Consider the following 21,782-nt stretch of genomic DNA (forward strand, 5'->3'; position numbering starts at 1 on the left):
GCACCTTTCAGTAGAATAACGAGTACAGAAGTCATTAGCTAAGGTAACCTCTGATCTGCTGATCCACTTTGCCAGACCATTCTGGGCCAGTGAGCCCATCAGCTCAAAGAAAGCATACTCTTGTCTGCAGATCTTTAACTACTCTTATTACGTATAACTCATAAGATGACCAGAAGCAGAAGAGATGATGGTTTTTTACCCCGTCTATAATGTATTTTAAAGATTGGTGCTACTAGGGTGCCTGGCATGGCATTAATCTGATCAGAGATTAATGTCTCCAGCTGAGTTAGTTCCTTACTTAGGGCTCCCTATTTAGTCACAGGAGTGAGCAACGGAAATCTCCAAAGGTGACTCATCTGCCATGCAACTCACCCTTCAGGGCATCTCATCCCTTGCCACTGACTGCAGAAGAAACCTGGACGATCCCTAACTTAAAGGCTTTGCTTCGCTGTCTAAGTGTCCTTAAGTCTTCACTACTGCCTTCAGTTATCAGTCTCCCACTCGGCTTTTATCTTCCTTTTCAAGACAGGAAAACCAAAGCAGTCAAAAACAGAGGAGAAAACATGCCCAGCCTCAAGTCTGGTCCCTAGGATGCCTGGTCAGCCCTTCTCTTTCTGCACTAGGTTTCACACCAGCTGGGTTTCTGGATGTTACTCGTGCCCAGAGTTGCTGGGTTTTCAGCAGCAGAATGGAAAGCAGAATGAGCAAGTCCAGTCTGACTCGCTGCCCGCGTGCTCCCCACAAAAGGTTTCTTTCTAATGAGTATAAAAGAAATAACAGATATGGGAAGTAAATCTTGAACTAATATAGGTGACCAACACGAAAAGAGATGCCTTCAGGACGCACAGCACATAAACGCTCTCCAAATCTCTGCATATTAACTTGATGCTTTTTGCCACCTAAAGCTAAACATTTGACTTTATTAAACATTTTGAAGCGGACTCCAAGGACAAAGAAGCAGGAGATTACAATAACGCCGCACTACACAATGTCAGGGGCTGATGGGAAAAACAAGGACATAATTGCTCCTTGGTTTCTAGCTGCAGCAGGTGAGGTCAAATATGAAGTCATTTAAGCTCTTTGGCTACATGTAATTTGCATCTACATGCTTTTCTTTAAAGAGTCAAGTGGCAATTAAAGTCAGAATTTTGGAAACAGAGGGTTGAAAGTCATAGGACTAAACAGCTTCGTTTCAACATAAGCCACCAAGTCATTTTAACAAAGCCCCTTGCTCTGTAGAGCTCAGTGTCCCCAGGAACAACACTGCTGAGTGTCCCACTGTTCTGACACAGCTGAATACAGCACTTCTTTTCATTCTAGGCTATGTATGGTAGGAGGCTGTGGCTAAACTGTCTTTAGAAAAGTTTTGTCTTGAAGATGTCCGGTCTGGCCTGACCACACGTCTGCCCACCCAGGACTGCAGAAATGGAGCTGAACGCAGAAACAACATTTCACCCTATGTAAAGCACCAGTCCACTTGGGGCATCTCTGTAACAGTGCTGTAATTACAGGATAACAGAAACTCTGAGAACCGAGAGCCTGAACCATGAGTTCAGATCTGAACATACCAGAAAGTCAAGGAAGTTCAAATGCACATTTATGGCTGGTTAGTAGCTCATCGCCATACTAGATTGTCTCACAGTTATTTCCAAAGACTCCTTTTAATCCACTTTCCAGCACTTTAAAGCATTTGCCTCTGGAACACTTAGGAGCTACTCCAAGGAAACGGGACTCCAGACATGTGGTCAAATCCCTAATCTGAACTCGATTATAAAACGGGGTCCAAATGGGGTACCTGACTTAGGATGCATTATGACGCTTTCAAAGAGCTCTCATCGTCGTGTTTGTGGCATGGATTTTGGAGTCTGAACAGAGACATGAACCTGGAGGCTAAATCTCATGAGGCAGAACTTGTTTGGAAACTCTTCTAGAAGCAACCATTTTTTCTTTAGGTTGAGACTGAAGTCTAGATTGAAAGGATAATAAAAAGGGATGTTCCCAATTTAGGAGCGTCGCTGCACTTGATAAAACACTAGAAACATGAAGTGATTTAGCGCAGACATTAATCAAGTTGGTGAGATACTAGAAATCCCTCTGGTTTATTTGGTGTTGTCATTCTTGGCTCCTTGTGAAACAAACATTTTCAGACACACTTGGAAACTCAGCCCATGTTTGCCAGACTGGTATGTGAGTCAGTGCAATGGTCTGGGGAAGGGATAATCCTATCTCCCCTCCCCCTCAGTCTTCCCTTCTAGGGTCATTTAACACACAGGCTTACGATATTAGAGATTCCAACAAGGATTTAACCATTAATGCTCTTTGGGAAATTTCATATGGTAAGTCATATGAATTTCTTTTCTCCAGTTACGGATGAAATGTAACAAAACTAGGTTAGCGTTTTAACATTCAAACTCTTCCAAACACTAAAAACAAATGAGAAAATTGCCAGCTCAAGGATTTCTGGGCTAAGACCAGCTCTGGAGATGGAGCGAGCTAACCAAACTCTGCCAGATCTGCCCGTTCTTTTCAAGCTGCCTAATCCTGTTATAAAGCTAAGTTGTAGCTGGGAATTTAAGTCTTAAATATACTGAATAGGTTTTCAATTTCTTCTTCGCATTCAAATTATAGCTGATACCTATCAGTATATTTATGCTAGAAGAGATTTCCACTATACTACTTACATCTAATTATGGCTCTGCAGCGAGAGCAAGCAAATAAGTGAAGGAGAATTACAGGGAGTAAAAGATGTCTTTATATCACGAAAGGGACAAAGAACTATACCTAGACAGATAGAGAGCTTAAACCAATCTTGCCGTAATTGGCCTGACATTGCCTTCAACAGCTCTTTAAGCACTGGCTTGTTGCTGGAAGGTGCCCCTAGAGAAACAAAGCACAGCGGTGCCAAAGACACACCACCATGTTGCTGAGGATGAAATGTGTCAATTTAAACTCAAGGATAGTTTAATACCACAGGGAAGTGGGCAGGGGAATTGCTTTCAGCTTTAGATTTTTACTCTGCAAGCGTAATTCAGTGCAGCTGATGTCACATAGTTTTGCAAAAAAGCCGTTTAAACGGCGCACGCAAGCCTGAAAGCAGTTCACGATGATCCCTGCAGCATGCAATTAGGAAAAGATGCTTGTGCTTTGTAAATGTTACCTGCTTACAGAGAGCTGTTGCTTCCCCACTTCTTTTCTCTCCTAAACTTTTCAGGAGATCTAAAATTGAGCATGTCCTCAGCCTTGTCAACAGGCTGGAAGGGGAACAGGGCTTAATGAGGCAGCTTCAAAGGCTTCATTGAAACAATCACATTAGGCTCTCGCAGGAACGGGCCTGAGCTAGCAGGAAAGAAACAGCCCAAAACTGGAGGGAGAGAGAAGAGTTTTTTGAATCCCTTTTTGGTTTCTGGAGCCCTGCATATTTTGGATGTGTAGCCCCTCTTTCAAAGCACTATAGATGCGGTGAGTATTAGCATAGAGCTATTTATGGCACTGATGGAAATGCCTTTCTAAAAAATCACCTTCTTTCCTCAGTAGTGGCCCAGGGACATGCCAGGGCTGGCACAGTCCAGGCTGAAAATCACTGCTCTGGAGTCTTTTCTGCTACTCGGATATTGTTATAATCCGCTACTGTTAGTTTTATTCCCCCTAAATAAAAATACGAAGGAGCCTGGTTACAAGCTCAAAGGGACAAAATAATAAGAGTAATAATGAATGACAGCAACTGATTCTCCTCTTAAACTCTTGTCTTAAGTTGTTATATAGAGCGGCACAGAAACTTCCAGCTAATTAAATCATTTGAGTGTCCTGAGTTTTGCTGTCCCTTAGCTCTATCTATAAATATGAGTCAGAGTATTTTCCAAAACATCTTCTGGTGGAAAGGGAAGGTAGGAGGAAGAAACCGAGGAGTGGATGCTATTACTGGGGGGGGGGGGGGGAAGGGCACTCCTCCACTTGACCAAGGGTTGGTCATTTACACCACGAGAATGCTCACGACCACCAACAAGACAGACCCGCTCGTTGGTGAGGTCCTTCCTACACCTCCAAAAGACAAGGGGCTGGTTTTTCTGGAGAGCAAGGGCTCGCCATGGCTCTGCCACCAAGTCTCAAAGCAGCACGTGGTCCCCAGTGTCCTGGCCTCTGGCCATCAGGAGGGAAGCCCTCCCGTCACTGTCCACAACGCACCCATAAACCCAGTCTCGTTCATCCTGCATGACTGATGCAGACAAACTCACAGGGAATCAGCCTTCAATCCCAACGGACAGCAGCGCTTTTTAAGACTTTGGTGTCAAGCGATTGCTAAGACTACCAAAACCATCCCCATCCAGCAGGCAGCACTGTGCTTTCCTCTTACATGTAACAACGTCAGCTAAATACTGCAAAACACAGTTTTTCCCCTCATCTGAGAAAAACAGTCAGTAGAAAACCTCAACACCTGTTACACTGAGATCAAAACCAGCGCCTTACTTTTATGCCCCCAATCCTGTGCTCTCCCTTGAACTCTTTGCCGTTTTTCAGCCAGTATATAGATGGAGTTGGGTTTCCGCCCGCCGGGCAACGGAAGCGAACTGTGTTGGCCGCGGGAACGGCTAGCAGCTTCTTCTCCATCTTATCTGGCCGGGTCCAGAAGGGGACACCTGTGAAAGAGAAGACAAGCTGAACAGGCCCATCCTGCAGTGGAGTATATCAGCTGGTGAGCAGATGCATCTGAGGAGGCTTTGACGGGCGAAGAGTGACAGTTAAATTGCTACCTGCTGCAGTTAAGATAAATGACACAGAAATACTTTCCAGCTAAATGATTCTCACAGACAGAGACAGGGTGTTTCCATTTTAGGTTTGTGATGAAAGGTTCATGACCAGGTTCTTGTTTCAATAATGCCAGTATAAATCTAGAGTAGCTGCTTTTAAATCAACCGTGAGAGTTATTCCAGATTAGGGTGAGAATCTGGCCTCAGTGTGTAAAGAGATACAGATGTACCTTCAGGACAATAGTAGCCAAGAAGCATGAACAGCAGAAAGATGTTGGAACAGTTAAAAAATGTTGATAGGCCAGCAAGGGAGCAAAGAAAAAGTGTTAGCTGAACACTCTGGAAAGTTTTGCTTTGCAGTGAGCAGAAATGTACTGTAGCCTCCTTAAGGAAAGGAAAGAAAAAAAATCAATGCCAAACTGGTTTATCATGTTTATGTTCTTAAAGTACAAGTGATTTTAGTTTTAAAGATTCATGTTACCTTTGAACAGGGATAAGTTTTAAAATACCAGTGTTAGCATGAGACACTTTTTATAATCTGCCTCAAGTACAGCAATGTTTCTTGGCATTGCTACAAACATTACATATTAACTCCAAATTAAGGCAGCAGCGGCAGCAAACTTATTATACTGGAGAGAAAGTCAAAAAAAAAAAAAAAAAGACCCTCCTAAGCTTTCCTTTCTGCTTAAGGGGCCATTGCAGCGCTGTGCTTGGGGTGTTTTTCTTGCCACGCTGCGGGCCACGTTCAACCCGTGGTTGACACCGGGACCAAAGGGAGATGCGTGCATGCAGCATTGTGCTTGCAAAACAGCCAAGAGGAAGCCAGGAAGCTTAATCGGCCACCTCCTCCGGATAGGAAGGATGTACCCACAGACGGAAAGAGTATCCAAACCCACCGGTCGCGGAGACCTGTGCGCTCCCGGCAGAGATCAACTGAAGGGGCCGGTCCTGCAAGAAGAGCTTTGGAAAGGGGCCACCAGGGCCACTGGGAGAGTGACCCCATCGGGCTCTCGTGCAGCAGCAAAGATGCTTCAAAATGCCACCAGGCATCACAGCTGCTCCGGTGCTACTCTGACTCCTCTACACCCCAGCGTCCCCTCTCTCCAGTGCTCCCAGTTTAGTTAGCCCCCTTAAGTTTGGCTCCCCGAGACCCACCCTGCTGTAATTCCTTACATCAGTGATGATATCACCTTGGTCTAAAAAAAGCAGACCTGACAAAAAGTGCAACCCAAATGCTGTTTGGATGGACCAACACGCTGTCTGACTGGGGACTACTTCTGGGGACTGTGTGCAGGTTGATTTTGGAAGTATTTGAAAAGCACAACCAACTTAAGCAGGCTTGATGGAGGGTTTTACAGTGTCTGGCTTCAGTCTGGAGTCGCCTCATCCCTTCCCGACTGTTAATATTTACAGAATCACAGAATCACAGAATCGTTTAGGTTGGAAGGGACCTCTGGAGATCATCTAGTCCAACCTCCCTGCTCAAGCAGGGTCACCTAGAGCATATTGCCCAGGATCACATCCAGACGGCTTTTGAATATCTCCAGCGAAGGAGACTCCACCACCTCTCTGGGCAACCTGTTCCAATGCTCTGTCACCCTCACAGTCAAGAAGTTTTTTCTCAGGTTCAGGTGGAACTTCCTGTGGTTCAGTTTCTGCCCATTGCCCCTTGTCCTGTTGCTGGGCACCACGGAGAAGAGGCTGGCCTCATCCTCTTGACACTCCCCCTTCAGATACTTGTACCCATTGATGAGATCGCCTCTCAGTCTCCTCTTCTCCAGACTGAACAGGCCCAGCTCTCACAGTCTTTCTTCATAGGAGAGATGCTCCAGTCCTCTAATCATCTTGGTAGCCCTCCGCTGGACTCTCTCCAGTAGCACCATATCTCTTTTGTACTGGGGAGCCCAGAATTGGACACAGTACTCCAGGGGAGGCCTCAGCAGGGCTCAGCAGAGGGGCAGGATCACCTCCCTCCACCTGCTGGCAACACTCTGCCTAATGCACCCTAGGATCCCATTGACCTTCTTGGCCACAAGGGCACACTGCTGGCTCATGTTTAACTTGTTGTCCACCAGCACTCCCAGGTCCTTCTCGGCAGAGCTACTTTCCAACAGGTCAGTCCCCAGCCTGTACTGGTGCATGGGATTATTCCTGCCTAGGTGCAGGACCTTGCACTTGCCTTTGTTGAACTTCATGAGGTTCCTCTCCGCCCACCTCTCCAGCCTGTCCAGGTCCCTCTGAAGGGCAGCACAGTCTTCTGGTGTGTTAGCCTCTCCCCCCAGTTTAGTATCATCAGCAAACTTGCTGAGGGTGATTAGTTTTATGTTTTAATTATGAATTAGTTTTAATTTCAGCCTGGCTGGACACAACCCAGATTGGTGGAAACCAGCGGGTGTTTGGCTGCCTGCTTCACGCACCCAGGATTTCACTCAGCTCTCACAATGCGAACCTGGTGTTTAGCAACGGGCGTAAAGGCGAGCAGGGGCATCTCACCATCTCAGCGGCTCCTGAAAAACCTAGCTCTGCAGTGCCTGGCCCTCAAATAAAATCTGCTTTAACACTTCTACAGCCAGGCCGCCGGACGCAAAATCCTGGATACAGGATGCCACAGCCAGAAAAAGCCTCAAATGCTACAAGATACGATGGGCTAAGGCAAGATACAAGGCAGCTGTGAACATCTGAGCTTAGAAAAACTGCAAAGAACTGCACTGCCTACGAGGCAAAACGGAGCAAATACTTCAGAAAGTTAGCACCGCGGAAGCAGCTCTCCAAGGAAGAACAGCTCTTGACATCAAGGGAAGATGCTGTTACTGCATGCACTGGGAAAGAGAGAAAACAAGCAAAGGCTCTAAATTGGGTGAAAGCACCGCCAAAAGCTGGCAGGCTGCTTTATTTCAACACCTGGCCCACGCTTCGTGGATTTTCAGTTTTGACGTACTGAGAAATCGTCCCGCGAAGCCACGTTATCCACGAGCTTCACCGGCCGAACTCGCTGCTGCTGCCCCACGCGAGGCTGTTGCTGTGCCTGGCGTTTTGCATCGCTGCGCCGCTGAGAAACGCCTCTGCCTCCAGGGCGAGCGCAGCCGAGCACGGAGGAAGCCCAAGAGCTACGCCGCAAACGCAGTCGGGGACGGCCAGGTCCCATCTCAGCCCTTCCTCAGGAGACAGAGCACTGCTATTTTCTGCCTGAATACTTCCTTTTGGCAACGCACCCCGATTTTGCAGGCGTATTGTCATACCGGCTTTGCCGAAGGTTAACGGGGCTGCCGGGAGCAGTTTGGGAAAAGGCACTTCAGGAAAAGTCCCCGTTTGCCCCGGATAAGAAGGGCAGCTACATAACCTGCTGTTCGCTGGTTAACTCGCATGGGTTTTCTCAGTAGAGCAGAAACTCGCTCAAAGATCAGTTTGACTTTCACCGGAGACCCATCAACTGCAAGTTTTCCCACCAAAGCCGAGGGGCATTTTTGCGCTCCTCCACGCGACAAGGCTCTCGCCCGCGCTGGCAACGCCTGGGCGCAGGCGCCAAGGGGCACAGCCGGGACATCGCTCCAGTCAAACTGAAACTGGAAACAAGTGTCCAAGCTCACATTCAAAAACGGTGCCTTTGTGCTCGCTCTCAGGAACAGCTCACAAAACATCAGTGCTTGCAGTTCACCGTGCCCCTAGAGCCCTTTCATTACTTATTTTTAAAGGGGTGAAGATTCGGCTAACTCTTTTTTCCGAACGAAGCTTGCAAAGTTTTGGGAGAGAGGAACGGGGAGGGATGGGAGCCAGCCAAAATTTTTAGACCAGCTCTAACTTAAGTAGGAGCAAAGATTCTGCATGCACAGGTGTGAAAAAAAGGGAACTGCAAACACCGTCACCAATCCTTTCCCATCATCAAACACTGAGCCCGACGGTCCGTCGTGTTCATCAGAGACACTGGCCACCCATCCGACGCGAATGACCAATTAAAAAACTCCAGCGATACTTGGAATAATTGATACAGCCCAAGCGCTCATTTAGCAATTAGGAGCTGCCACAAAACTCTGCAGCAGACAGAATCAAGTCCTAATTGTGTAATTTCCCCAGCTGACGCCTCCGAGGACACAGCCAGCTTTAATTGGAGATTACAGGGGCTCTTTGAAGGTGCTCCGGCGACCCAGCAGGGGCTCCAAACAAACAGATACAGAGGGGTAAGGGAGCACCGGGGCAGAAGAGTGGTGTGTGAAAAGGGAGGTTTGTTTTTGTTTCAGAGCCAGGAAAAACAGCTGTGGAGATCATAGGTACTGGGAAGCCTCCCTTTGCGAAGGCGGACTGCAGTTTGTGACGAGGCTGCAACAAATGTGCGGATAATTTGACGTTACTGAAGCTCTTCTTTCCTCTTCGCCACCTTCCGTCCCTAAGGGACGATCCCGTTCCACACGACCGTTAGGAGAAGCTGATTAAAGGAGCATGGGCAGAGCGGGGGACTCCATGCAGCGGCCCTGCCTCCATGTTCTCCAAGGGTTTCTGCAACAAATACTCGTTTCCTTTATCAGAGAGGTCCTCCTCTTCCCTAGCTTTGGTGTTTCCAGCCTTATCATTCAATAATCTTGGGTCACATCCCCAAAGCTCATGAGACTGGCTTCAAACTCATGACACCACCAGAATCACCTCTGCAAGCTCCTCTGGACAAACATGACAACAAGACACTCTCTCACACAACACAAGCAAGCCAGAAAATTCTCATATCATTGCAAAAGGCCTGGTTTAGGGTGGGGGGGGGGCAGAAAAAAAGACCACCTTTTGAGCATCAAGAAGAAAAGGTTACACCCTGTGAAAGGCAACTACGATTGGGCCAAGTGGAGCTGAAGCAGGGGTAAAAGCACTCCATGGGCCTCCTGCGGAGGGCTTCTCCAGAGAAAATACTCCTAGACTACATGGGCTCCTTACAGTGCTTCGAGACCCGGTGCAGACCTGCAACCCATCGTGGGTGGTGGTGCTTGGTTATATTTTTCTTTTTGCATGAGAAAGGTGCGTTTATCGCCTCCAATCCTCTGCTGACCGGAGCCACGTCTGATGCCAAGTGATGGCTTGTACACCTCATTAGTAGGGTATCTCTGTGCCACGAGGTGCTGGCGGGCGCAGCTCCGCGGGCTCTCTGTAAGGCGTCTGCCCCCCCAGGACGATCTGCTGCGGTGGGGTTAACAAAGTGCCTCCTGCGTCTCAACGGAACAACCGCTGGGATTAATGGGACGCTCTAACGTTCAACCCAACAAATTAAAGCACGCTCACGTCACTATGTGCCACGAGGGTTTGCCACTCCAGCGTGTCGAGCTACTCAACCATGCTTAAAGCAGAAGAGAATCCAACTTTTTATAGTGAGACCTTTAAGTGAAGCCAGTGGTTACCTTCAGGTTTAAAAGAAGAGACAGCCTTAAAGTCAAGAAGACCCAGAATACAGGCTATAAATACATGTGGGCAAAGCATGTTTTCTTTTTCAGTGAAGAAGAACGTGCCTTTCTGTACCATAAAACAGCTCATGTTTTGTGATACCTGTTGCTAAGAGATGAAGTTTACTACAAACCACATTAAAAAAAGAGTACAGAATGATTGATTGTGTAAATCAGAAGTCGGTCTCCAGTGGGAGCAAATCCTGACCAAACCCAATCCTTTCTATGGCTCCAAAGGGCTTCGTCAGGCGGTAGGAGTGCTGAGTGCTCTTTCGAAGGTGCTTGTCACCTTGCAGGATTCAGCCCTTAATTAGAAGCTATCAGAAAACCACTAACTGCTGCTGACGGGTCACCTGGCTCCGTAACTCACAATTACTGTCCACATACTGCAAGACACAGCGGTATAAATTTATTACAGTGGGAGACCTGTTTTAAAGAGTCCTACATGCCCAATGGTTATGGGTAGGAGATATTTTCCAGTCATGTTGAATTCCTGCCAACATACATAGCTGATTTGGAGTTCAAATGCAAGACACTTATTTATTAAAAACACATACACACAGGCAGCTCGCTTTGCAGAAATATAAAGAGCATAATAAAACACAACACTAACGCCTACGAAGCATGTAATGATCCTGATTAATGGTATCGCCCTTAAAGCAACAAGCACCGGGACTGAAAGAGACTCAGTGTAAAAGGACTGAGAGGCTCAGTGCTGGGGCTCGCTTCCCCACGAGTAACCTGAGCGCGCCAGTAAAGCCAGAGGAGTTGCTCCTGCTAATGGCATCAGTAAATCTGGCCCTTGGCTAGTGTGAACTTTATTCTCCAAGCTGCCTCCACCTCCAGCCAAGATGCTGGTAAGGACCAGAATTAAAATGGCTAAAAATAAAGCAGGTCAAGATACGCGGAGTGTGTAAAACTGGGATAACTTCACTAGAGTAAAAAAACAATGATAGTGGGTTTCTCTGGATTTTGAATACAAGGAGAATTTATAACTGCAGTTTATAAAGTCAGACTCACAGAATCAAGTCTCCAAAAAAACATTACGCTACTGCTGCTGATAGATATTGTAGGAGCTATACCACTCTGGCAACTATTTCTGAATTTCTAGATAAATATCATCATGCTGCCAGGTCCTGAGAGTTTTTATTTCCAGTCGTAAAGACCACTAACATAGCCTAAGAGTTCCAGTTTGACCAGGCTAGCAGTCAGATGATATTAATGGAAGACTTTAAAAGGCAAGTAAAAGCACTAGTGCTGTTTTTCAGAGCTGCTACGCAGTTATCTAAGCCTCAGCACAGATCCATGGCATGGCCAGGAACACCTCGCCATTCCTCCAAGCCCATTACATCAGACTTTCTCATGCGCAACCAGCCTGATCTCTGAAAATCTGCTTTTGGAGGAGAGAGGTAGGGGGGGGAGGAGGAGGAATAAAGAAAGTACTATATACTTCCCCTTAATGTCAAGGCTTTAGGAGCCACAACATTAGGAGCCACTCCGTTTGGGGGCGCATCTCTTTTAAAGAAGAGGATTCTGTGCTCCAGAAAAATTAATTACCTGTATCTTCTGATTCATCATCATCATCTTCATCATCACCTGATGAAGGAGAATCTAGAACGAGAAGGAGAAAAAGAAAAGCAAGGAGTTATGCCCTGTGCCACGAGTGTTTCTGTATCCAGCCCCATGACGTGTGTGCGGAGTCAGGGCACCCCCAGGACACGCATTCAACAACGAGGGCACAGCTACTCTCCAGCCTTTGCTGGACTTCCAGTTCCTGCAGTTTTGTGCAGAACTAAACCTATCACCTAAACCAAGAAACTACAGTAGCTTTCACAGAATCACATAATAGTTGGGGTTGGAAGGGACCTCTGGAGATCATCTGGTCGAACCCTCCCTGCTCAAGCTGTGTCACCTAGAGCAGGCTGCCCAGGACCGTGTCCAGTTGGGTTTTGAATACCTCCAAGGACGGAGACTCCACACCCTCTCTGGGTAACTTGTTCCAATGTTCAACCACCCTCACAATGAAGAAGTATTTTTCTTGTGTTCAGGTGGAATTTCCTGTGTTTCAGTTCGTGCTCGTTGCCTCTCATCCTGTCCCTAGGCACCACTGAAAAGAGTCTGGCTCCGTAAACCCTCCCATCAGATATTTATATGCACTGGTAAGATCCTCGTGAGCCTTCTCTTCTCCAGGCTGAACAGTCCCAGCTCTCTCAGCCTCTCCTTTGTATGAGAGATGCTGCAGTTCCTCATTCACCTCTGTGGTCCCTGGCTGGACTCGCTCCACTTTGTTCATGTTTGTCTTGTACTGGGGAGCCCAGAACTGGACATCGCACTACAGGGGTGTCTCATCCGTGCTGAGTGAGTGGAGAGGAAGGATCACCTTCCTCGACCTGCTGGAAACGAGCTACCTAATGCAGCCTGGGACACTTTTGGATTTCTTTGCCACAAGAGCACATTGCTGACCCATACTCAACCTGTTGTCCGCTAGGATCCCCAGGTCCTTCTCTGCAAAACTGCTCTCCAGCTGGTCATGCTGTAGCCTGTACTGCTGCATGGGTTTATTCCTCCCCAGGTGCAGGACTTGGCATTTCCCTCTTTTCAAGTCCATGAGGTTCCTCTCTGCCCATTTCTCCAGCCTGCTGAAGTCCCTCTGAATGGCAGCACAACCATCTGGTATATCAGCCACTCCTCCCCATTTAGTATCACCAGCAAATGTGCTGAGGGTGCACTCAGCCCCATCATCCAGGTCATTAATGAAAATGTTAAACAATACTGGCCCCAGTATCGACCCCTGGGAACACCACTAGTGACTGGCCTCCAACTAGACTTCATGCTGCTGATGACAACCCTCTGAGCTCGGCAGGTCAGCCAGTTTTCAATCCACCTCACTGTCTTCTTACCTAGCCCATTACTTCATCAGCTTGTCTATGGAGATGCTACAGGAGACAGCATCAAAAGCTTTACTGAAGTCAGGGTAGACAACATCCACTGCTCTCCCCTCATCCACCAAGCCAGTCATCTCATCGTAGAAGGCGATCAGGTTCATTAAGCGCAATTTCCTTTGTAAAGCCATGCTGATTACTCCCAGTCACCCTTCTGTCCTTTATATGCCTTGAAAAGGTATCTAGGATTAGTTGCTCCATCACCTTCCCAGGGTGATATCGCTGTCCCAGTGATTCTGACCGGCCTGTAGCTCCCTTCGTAAAGATAGGGGGTAGGGGTGACATTTGCTTTCTTCCAGTCCTCAGGAGCCTCTCCTGATCACCACGACTGTTCTAAGGTAATTGAGAGTGGCCTTGCGATGACACTGGCCAGCTCCCTCAGCACGCGTGGATGCATCCTGGCAGGACCCCTGGACTTGTGCGTGTCCAGCTTGTGCAAGTGTTCCCCAGCCTGATCCTCCTGCACCGAGGACATGACCTCCTTCAGCAGTTTCACTTCATCTGGTGAAGCGAACTTGGTGCTGCCAAGTTTCCAGGGCAGAAAGCTGCCTCGGAAGCTGCTGAGGTGTGAATTGCTTCAGGTGACGTGAGAGGAGACCAGTGAACAAACAAAGTAATCTCCGAGCAGCCTGCCACCCCTGCGCCTGGGCAACAGGCGCAGGTTATCCCCCGGAGATGAGCGTGCGTGCTTCACATTCCCCATTCGCACAGACCCGCCAGCTCATCCCTCCTACACTGCCGGGCCCAGCTCGCTTGCATCTGCAGCTCCTGCCGGCCAGAAGTTTTCTGAACGGGGAGAGAAATGTAGTGAGTTTAGCAGTGCTCTGCCATCAGCGAGCTGGTGACCAACGCCAAAAGCTTCTCCATGTGTGAAATGCTTTTTCTCTTTGCAAACAAACAGGCAATTCCAAACGGGCAAGTTTCTCTTAAAAGAATAAATTCTCCCTTACTTTTTGCTTTGCTAGCATTCGCTCTGTAGGCTTTTTATTTTAATGAGTCTCAAAATGACAAATCAGCATTTCTCATTCACTTTCTCAGGGCTATTCTTTTAAGTCACTACACCTCTGCCATGTCTTCCCTTGTTAACTCCTTGCTAAACTACGCAGACTAAAGCTTTTAAAACTTCCCCTTGTAACCAAACCTCTCTCTAGATAAGACACTTCTGTGGCTCACTCTGGCTATATTCCATCTACAGAGGCACCTTGAGGCTGAAACCGAATACAGGTTAGCAGGTGGGAAGTTTCCATCAGTACCTCACAACGCTCGAAAACCTCCTGAATCCGTTTTCTTAACGTGGTCTGACATCTTTCCTCTCCTGAGTTGTCCACAATAAACTCTCAGTCCTTTTTTCCCCTCAAATAACTACTGTAAATGTAAAGCCCATAATAAAACAGCAGCTGGCTGTTTAAATGATTTAGTGCAATTCAGTGTCTGCAAGATTCAGCCATCTCTCACTTTACATAATCCTGAAGAATTTCTTTTTCAAATAAAGGCAAAATGATAACAATGCAGCAGCCTTTATATTCTGATGCAGCAGTAGAAGAACTCAGCACTAAACATTAGAAAATAGGAAACTTCATGGGGGTTCAGCACGTGGCCAGAAACGTAATGCACCAGTTCAGACCAAGTCAGGCAGAACCTCTCTCATTCCAAGATGCGCTCTCAAGTTTTCTGTCACTCTCTAACCAATTCAGTGACAAAAAGTACGGAGGTTAAAAAAAAAAAAAAAAAAGGGAGGGAGAGGAAAGATAACAACAAATACTACTTTTCTTCAGAATCTGGGAAGAATTTACAGAGACGTTGGCTATACATAGGAGCAAGTGACACAAGAACCATCTCCCCGCCTTAGATTACAGTCACACATCATGCTTTGCACCTTCTCCTTGGCACAGTCTCAAGAAAGACGTTAAGCATGTATATAACTGCAAATCCACGATTAAGGTCCTGCTGGCAGCAGAACCAGGGAAATGCCACAGGGCTTGCTGAAAGCCAAGTGGATGTTTAGGTGTTTCGGCTGAACCAGCAGGTTTACTCAAGTCCCAGCGAAGGCAGAAACCTGGCCAAATACCCACCAGCGTCGACAGATAAACGAGCAAATTCTCAGCCCTGCACCCGTGAGATTTGGTTACCCATATATTAACATGTGATTACGGTTTCCTTCTTTTCAAATGTACCGATCCTAACAGGAGGAGCAGAAATTGAGCAGGACCAAGGGGCAGTTTTCGACTTTGTCTGCTTCAGATGAAAGCTTTTCAGGGAAGCTGCAGCTTAGGTGTTAAGGGCAGAAAGTCCATCCTTGGAGCTACATTCCTATTCAGGTTACTCAAACAGTCACCTTTTTCAGAAGATGACTAAAAATTTGCTAAGCTATTTGTTAACTATTTACTGAAATATGAAACAGTAAACCCTTCCAGAAGACAGTGAGAACTGACATCCACAAGAACTGCTAGACACTATTTCTGAAAGGGCTTTAATTACGCACAATGAAGGTGCTTAATTGCATTAGCTACGTGTTTTGAGGAGCTTGGTCTTAGGTATTTTGAAAGCTCTTTTGTTCGGTACCAACCTACCATCAGGGCTAGTCACAGAGGTCCAGGCTCTTGCTCTGTCTCCACAGGCCACTAAATCTGAAGGCTGTTTTGTACACGAAATGGTCGCAGACACAGAGCTTCTGTAAACAGCCCTGGAGATCAGTTTGGGCATGCAATTTTTATTTGTGATTCACATAAAGTGTTTACGCTTCCAGCGGACAGTACGTTTTTTTCTTGTAAACCAATAAAATGCTAAAGTGCACGTGTGTCAACAGTGGCATTTCTAAGCAAGACCTTGTTAATAAGCAATCCGTTTTAAGGTTTAAAGGAACAGCTTTGATCTTCTCAGGTATCTGACGGTTCTTAATGCAGACACCAGTTTTGGTTTGCTGCAGTCAATGGGGAAGCCTCAATGCCCTGTGAAGGGTTTCTGGAGACGGGAAGCATGTTCAGCTCGTTTACGAGACCTCCCAGTGCAGCGACACAATGCGTCCCCATGGGGAAAGTCACCAAAACGCCAGCTAGAGCATTTATGGGCTCTGCCTCCAGCCCAAGCAGCTCCGTTGCAACCTCAAAACTCCCGGCCCGACGGAGGAGAATCCTGATACAGTGCTAGAACCTGGCAGCATCAATTCAAATGGGACTTCCATGTATGAAAGCTATTTTGAATGTGCCTCTCCAATATGGCCCAGTTTTGCTCACTTAAGAGCACAGATTGGTACAACTCTGGTTTGTTAGCATAGATTTAAACCAGTTTAACGCAGAGAAAACTCTGGGCCATAACATTAGATACCCACATAAATATTCAAGAAGGTATCACAGCTAATCACTGATGTTACCTTGAAGAAGAGGGAACATACACCACGAATCTCAGATAACAATCTCGTCTCCGGAGTGGAATATTGAGCAATCAGTGATAATTACGAAGAAATATCGGAGAATACAAGAGGCGCCACTATCGCCACACAAAGCAGGGCTTCAAAGTTTCAAACAAGTGCTGCTGACAGCTAAAACCGAGACTCCCACATTACCAGCACTTTGGTGGTAATGACAGCGGGCTAATAGAATCAAAGGCTCATAATGCTGTCAGAGTGTAGGTTCGGGTTACGTGCTTGTTCCTAAGCTGTTATTAGCTATTATTGCTGAAGAGGAAAAACACAGGGGCTTAAACTTTTTAAAAGCATGGGATTATCAGTCTTTCCACTATTAAAAACAATTTCTCACTTTACAAACTTTGGGGGCTGGCAGCTGCTTCATTCGAACGTGGAGCCGGCTGCCCTCTTCTGCCTCCCCGCTGCCCCTTGAACTCCAAAGCATTTTAATGTTACTTAAAAAAAAAGAGAGAGTAACATTTCTAACAACCTGCAGTTCTTTGACTATTCCCAATAATTGTACCTAGTTAAAGGAAGCCTTTCAAGGGTCAAATACTTCTTTAACCATTTAATTGATATGACCTTGAAGCGTTCACAGCAATCTCCAGTCATGTTCAATGAAGAGCAGATGTTGGGGAAGGCTTGCTGAAGTGAGCATCTATTCTCAAGACGGTTTGAATCTATTGCTTGCATAAAATCCTATTTCTGGCAAGCAAAGCTCCTTACGGAATGGATCCAGTATCTCAAGTACGGCCCAGATTTGCTATCACGTATAACTGTGTTTAGTTTTCATAAGGAGTGCCTTACTTTTTGAGGGAACTCAACTTTTTGAGGGCACAGTGGGCAAGGGCCTGTCATTCAGGGATGCTTGATAAAGCTCCAACAGTGCAAGGGAAAGGAAACATTTCAAAAGCTTAGATCCACAGGGAGTTAATTCTTCTGAAAATTCAGGCCTTTAACCTGTGTCATCAGGAGGATTTCTACCAGCTTACACTGATGACTTTCAGCTACTCACGTGGCAGTCTGAAAATAATGAGGATGATCTTAGCATTTTTTGCTCTCCGTGAAGAACAGATTTCTCTGGCACCCTCTGTTTAGCAATCCATGCTTGGGCTAGCTTGCAGCTGTTCTGTCCTACTGTCCTAATCACGGAAAATAGTCAGGCAAACGACAGTAGGTGCTTTGCTAGCACATCATTTGTCTGCAATATGTGGTTCCCTGTAAGTGCCTTTGATTGCGCACAGATCCTAGACGTACACAGTTTACAGATGAGCTGCTTCTAAAGCAAACAAGTCACCTGTGATAACTGGGACAGAAGGAAGTCACATTTATCAGCTAACACAGAAATAGCTCGCAGGAACCCCCAGCTTCTAGATCCAATTTTGCCACTGATTTGTCCCACAAACTGGAAAAAGTCACTTAACCTCCCTGGCCACAGTTCACTCGCTCATAAAAGACTTCAAAGGAACACGTAGCACTGCATCTATTTGAGCGTTCAGGGGGATTTGGGTTTTAGCCTGCTTAGCACCTTTTGTAAGTCTCTCTCAGCCTTAACATCCAGGATTTAACATGTGGTACGGACAAGCGCAATTCTTTGATTGATGGTTTTTTGTTTTGCCAGTCCAGCAACTGCTAGAAATTGCTAATGAGGCAGAAACCTCACTGGAGGAAGAGTACAAAGCACCATCAGTGCTGAACACATAAAGGGGCAAAATTACAAAAAAGAAAGGAGAGAAATAGCTGTATTTCTGCACGTACCTGTTACTCTGACTGTGAAGTTCCCCAGGATCTCATTGGAATGCTTCGGCTTGCAACTGTACAGCCCCGAGTCATCATAAGACACATTGATTATCTTCAACAGTTTTTGTCCAATATGAGTTCTGTTGGTAGGTGCAATCCCAATACCATCTTTAAACCAGAAAACAGACATAGAAGAGCCTTGGGTGTTGCAGGAAAGTTCAATGGTATCTCCATTCCCAAACACCAACTCTTCCAGAAAGGCGGTCTCACTCCTCAAGTATTCTGCAAAGGGAAAAAGAAACAGAAATGAGTAAGTAAGAGCAGGTGTCACAGAATGAGAGCATTTGGAAAAGAAATATATTTGTCCTACTGATGTGTCCATGTGCCCAGAGTTGCCCCTTTCCAGACTTAAGTCTTGGGAAGGTTCTCTCAGAGACCCTGGACCACCTAAAGGCAACCTCTGCAGGGTGGGGAAAACAAGGGAAAAGGCTGGATGGAAGTCGCAGGCTGCAATAAATTAATGCACCCACTAGCTCTCTGAAAGTAGGAATTATTCACTCTTTTAGCGACAAAGAAATACAAACTCCAAGACTGAACATGACGCTTTGAAATCTCTCTGTTCAGTCTACCCACCAACTGTGGCAGCTTGCCTGCACTAGTGATGACAGTAAATACTGCCACGGGCTGGAGCGTTTTGCTTTATAGCGGTATCCTGACGAAAGGAAAGTTTGGAGCTCAAAAGTCTCCCCATGGAGGGATGCGGGACTTCCCGAGAGCATGATTCTAGGGTCTGACTGTGCTCAAACTCATTTCACAGTGGTATGTAAACTGACTTTCGATGTCTAATGGATTATTCTTCCTTCACACCTGCTTCAAAAAGATGACTCTGCCATCAACCCAACTACATCAACAGCAAGACTGCCATGTCCCTTGCCTTGTTTATGCTGACCAATATTTCCTTTGGCAATGACCTGTGCGTGTCCTTTGACTTACACCAGCGCTTAGACTGCAAGGTTCTCTGGGCATAAAAGTCTCTTTGGTTTTGTACAACACGTATTACAAGCAGATCCCATTTCATGGTGAAGATCCTTTGCTCCTACGACTATACAATTAACAAGAAAATAATAATTCAAACCAGACTGGTCTGAACTTAACCTAATCCCACGATCCAAATTCAACAGGCCTGATTTTATCTCCGATAATTATCAGATACAGATAGAGATCCCAATTTTGCAACCCAAGTACATTCATAGATTAGAATTTAACTGTGAAATCAAAGGAACTTCACCCATTTAGATTATCTGAGGATGTCGCACAGTCTTCAAGTTGCTCTTCTGCAATTAAGTGAAAGGCCTGGAGCAGGTTATAAAACATAAAATGATTCCTTTTTTCATCCTGTCATGCAATGTTTTTATTTTTGTGGAAATTTAAAAGTAAACAAACATTTTTAGCTGATAATCTTTCAGGGTAAAAATGGTGCATTCTAGGGGCCTTAAAATGTGGTAAATCATGGGAGGTATCGTCTAGCAGTAGGCAAAGCCCACACACATGGGGTCACAAAGCACCTTTCCTGAGATACCCTGGCAGCCATCCCAATTCAAATATTTTAGGTTTTGGCCAAGCGTTCTGGTGTACAGTCAAGGGGGGTTTTTTTTGCCTTTTTTTTTTTTGTTTAACACACAAGAAATTTCCCTGAAAAGTACATACTTTTGCCTAAAAGAAAAAGAAGACAGAACTCTAGGATCTCCTTCCTCCCAGACCAGCCCCTGCTGTGATGCTACGTGTTCGCTCACAGTCTCTTCCAAACTGGGAGATCCTTGGGTGAAATACAGCTGAGAAAAAGAAAGCTGGGGCACCAGGTAAAGAGGAATATTCTCTTTTAACTGTTCATTTCAATGGGCTTTCTTCCTTCCTTTGGACTGTAAGGATTTTTTCAATGGTACCAACTCTGGCTTCCAATTAAAAGGCCCTGGATACAGCTTCACGCTTGCAGGACTAGGTACCGCTCTTTGCTTGCTGAACTTGATGGAAGCTTCTGCTAATTTAAATCTACTGGAAAACAAACCCCATGCAGCTGCAAAATTCCTCCACACAAAACACACACTTTTACCCAAGCTGTTTGTCAAATGATCACAACTTGTATATTTTGGCTTTTATATCATAAGCCTACCAAACAGGAACAAGCCCAGACTAAGCACAAACCCAACTGTACTAATCAACCATCTAAAAAGAAGTCACTCTTTTTTAAAGCCAGAACGAACCTGTGTTAATGAAAAAGCAACAAACTATTTTTATAAAATATAACTAGGGAATAGTGAAACAAAGAGCAAATTTTCTTTAGACTCAGAGCAGAACAACTGGGGTCTGAAGCATCTTCCGTGGAAACGACTCTCATCTCGTTTCTGACAACTTTGTTTTGACATCTCTGCCCTCAATCCCCCCAGCTGGTCTCCAACAGTTACCCTGATGCCCATTAGATGCACACTTCACTCCTAGTGACTTTATTCCTACCGACTGGGAGTAGGATCTGGAAAGATGAGGTGGCAAATTAAAAGGAGAACGCTACTAGTGGTTTCAATCTGACTTTTTAAAATAGTTCTTCAAATTTCAGTTTAAATGCCTATGGCTTAAACAGTAAACAGAACCCAAATCAAAGACCTCCACAGCGTACTTAAATGTGCACTTAAATTCAGGTATGTGTTTAAGCACTTTGCCTAACTGGGACCTTGGAGAACGAGCATTTACTATTCTTATTTCTCATACGTCTTTCAAATAAAACGCTAAATCCTAAAGTAGAGACAGTTTCACCTCCGCACTGAGAACAGTCGGCATTTTAAGCAGGGATCCAGACCTCACGTATCCCCATCAATGCCCTGAGAGCGCCAACGCACAGAGCCCGGCTTCTCCTTGCCCGCTTTCCAGCTGCAGGTGCCTTGTTTTTCCCACTCGTTTCCAACAAGAAGGATGACTCCTCTCCCACTCCTGGTCTTCTGCAGCCAGCAATGACACTCCTCTGCTGAGGACATGAAGTTTTCCCTCCTGAGGCCAAACTCTCCGGCCATCAGAGTGGCACGCAAAAGGCTTGGAACCACATTTTGTGAGTAAAGTGCCTGCAAGAGCTCTGTGAGTAACCCAAGTGCAGCCCACGCTTGGTAGGTGTGTTCAAAGCACACCTGGGGGACTGAGCTCTTCTGGGAACCTGTGCAAGGGTTAGACCTCCTTCTTCGTCTTGGATCTTTCATTGCCAAATCCTAAGGAAACCAATACAGGGGAGCAGGTGCTGAGCTCTCCAGGCATGGCTGGCTGCTTTTGCATCTGGATGCATGCCTCTGATTCAGAAAACCTCAGGGCAAAACAGCACGTCGAAACAGCTTCCCAGTTGGTGTTCACATTTACTGGGGCTACAAATGCACATCTCCTGAGTCTCAGTCCTCTATCCAACAAGACCATCCTCAGGGCTGGCAAACAGCTATCTCCAATGTTTCCCCACGCTTCCCTGAAAACTTTCAGAAAACATCTCTAGTGCAAGTAAGGTTAC

At 46.1% G+C, this 21,782-nt stretch overlaps 1 protein-coding gene across 7 annotated transcripts in view; it reads right to left on the reverse strand.

Moving 5' to 3' along the window:
• Window positions 1-21,782, reverse strand: part of FGFR3 (fibroblast growth factor receptor 3) — a 59,453-nt gene that overhangs the window by 18,034 nt on the left and 19,637 nt on the right. For all 7 annotated transcript variants that reach the window (XM_068943577.1, XM_068943576.1, XM_068943575.1 and 4 more), the window contains 3 exons: window positions 18,263-18,526; window positions 11,717-11,770; window positions 4,465-4,634 (listed from right to left, as the gene is read on the reverse strand). In XM_068943577.1, coding sequence (XP_068799678.1) covers window positions 4,465-4,634; window positions 11,717-11,770; window positions 18,263-18,526 — 488 coding nt within the window. The remainder of the gene's footprint in view (window positions 1-4,464; window positions 4,635-11,716; window positions 11,771-18,262; window positions 18,527-21,782) is intronic.

Source organism: Struthio camelus, chromosome 4 (genome assembly GCF_040807025.1).
Source record: "Struthio camelus isolate bStrCam1 chromosome 4, bStrCam1.hap1, whole genome shotgun sequence".
In the NCBI taxonomy this organism is placed as follows: domain Eukaryota; kingdom Metazoa; phylum Chordata; class Aves; order Struthioniformes; family Struthionidae; genus Struthio; species Struthio camelus.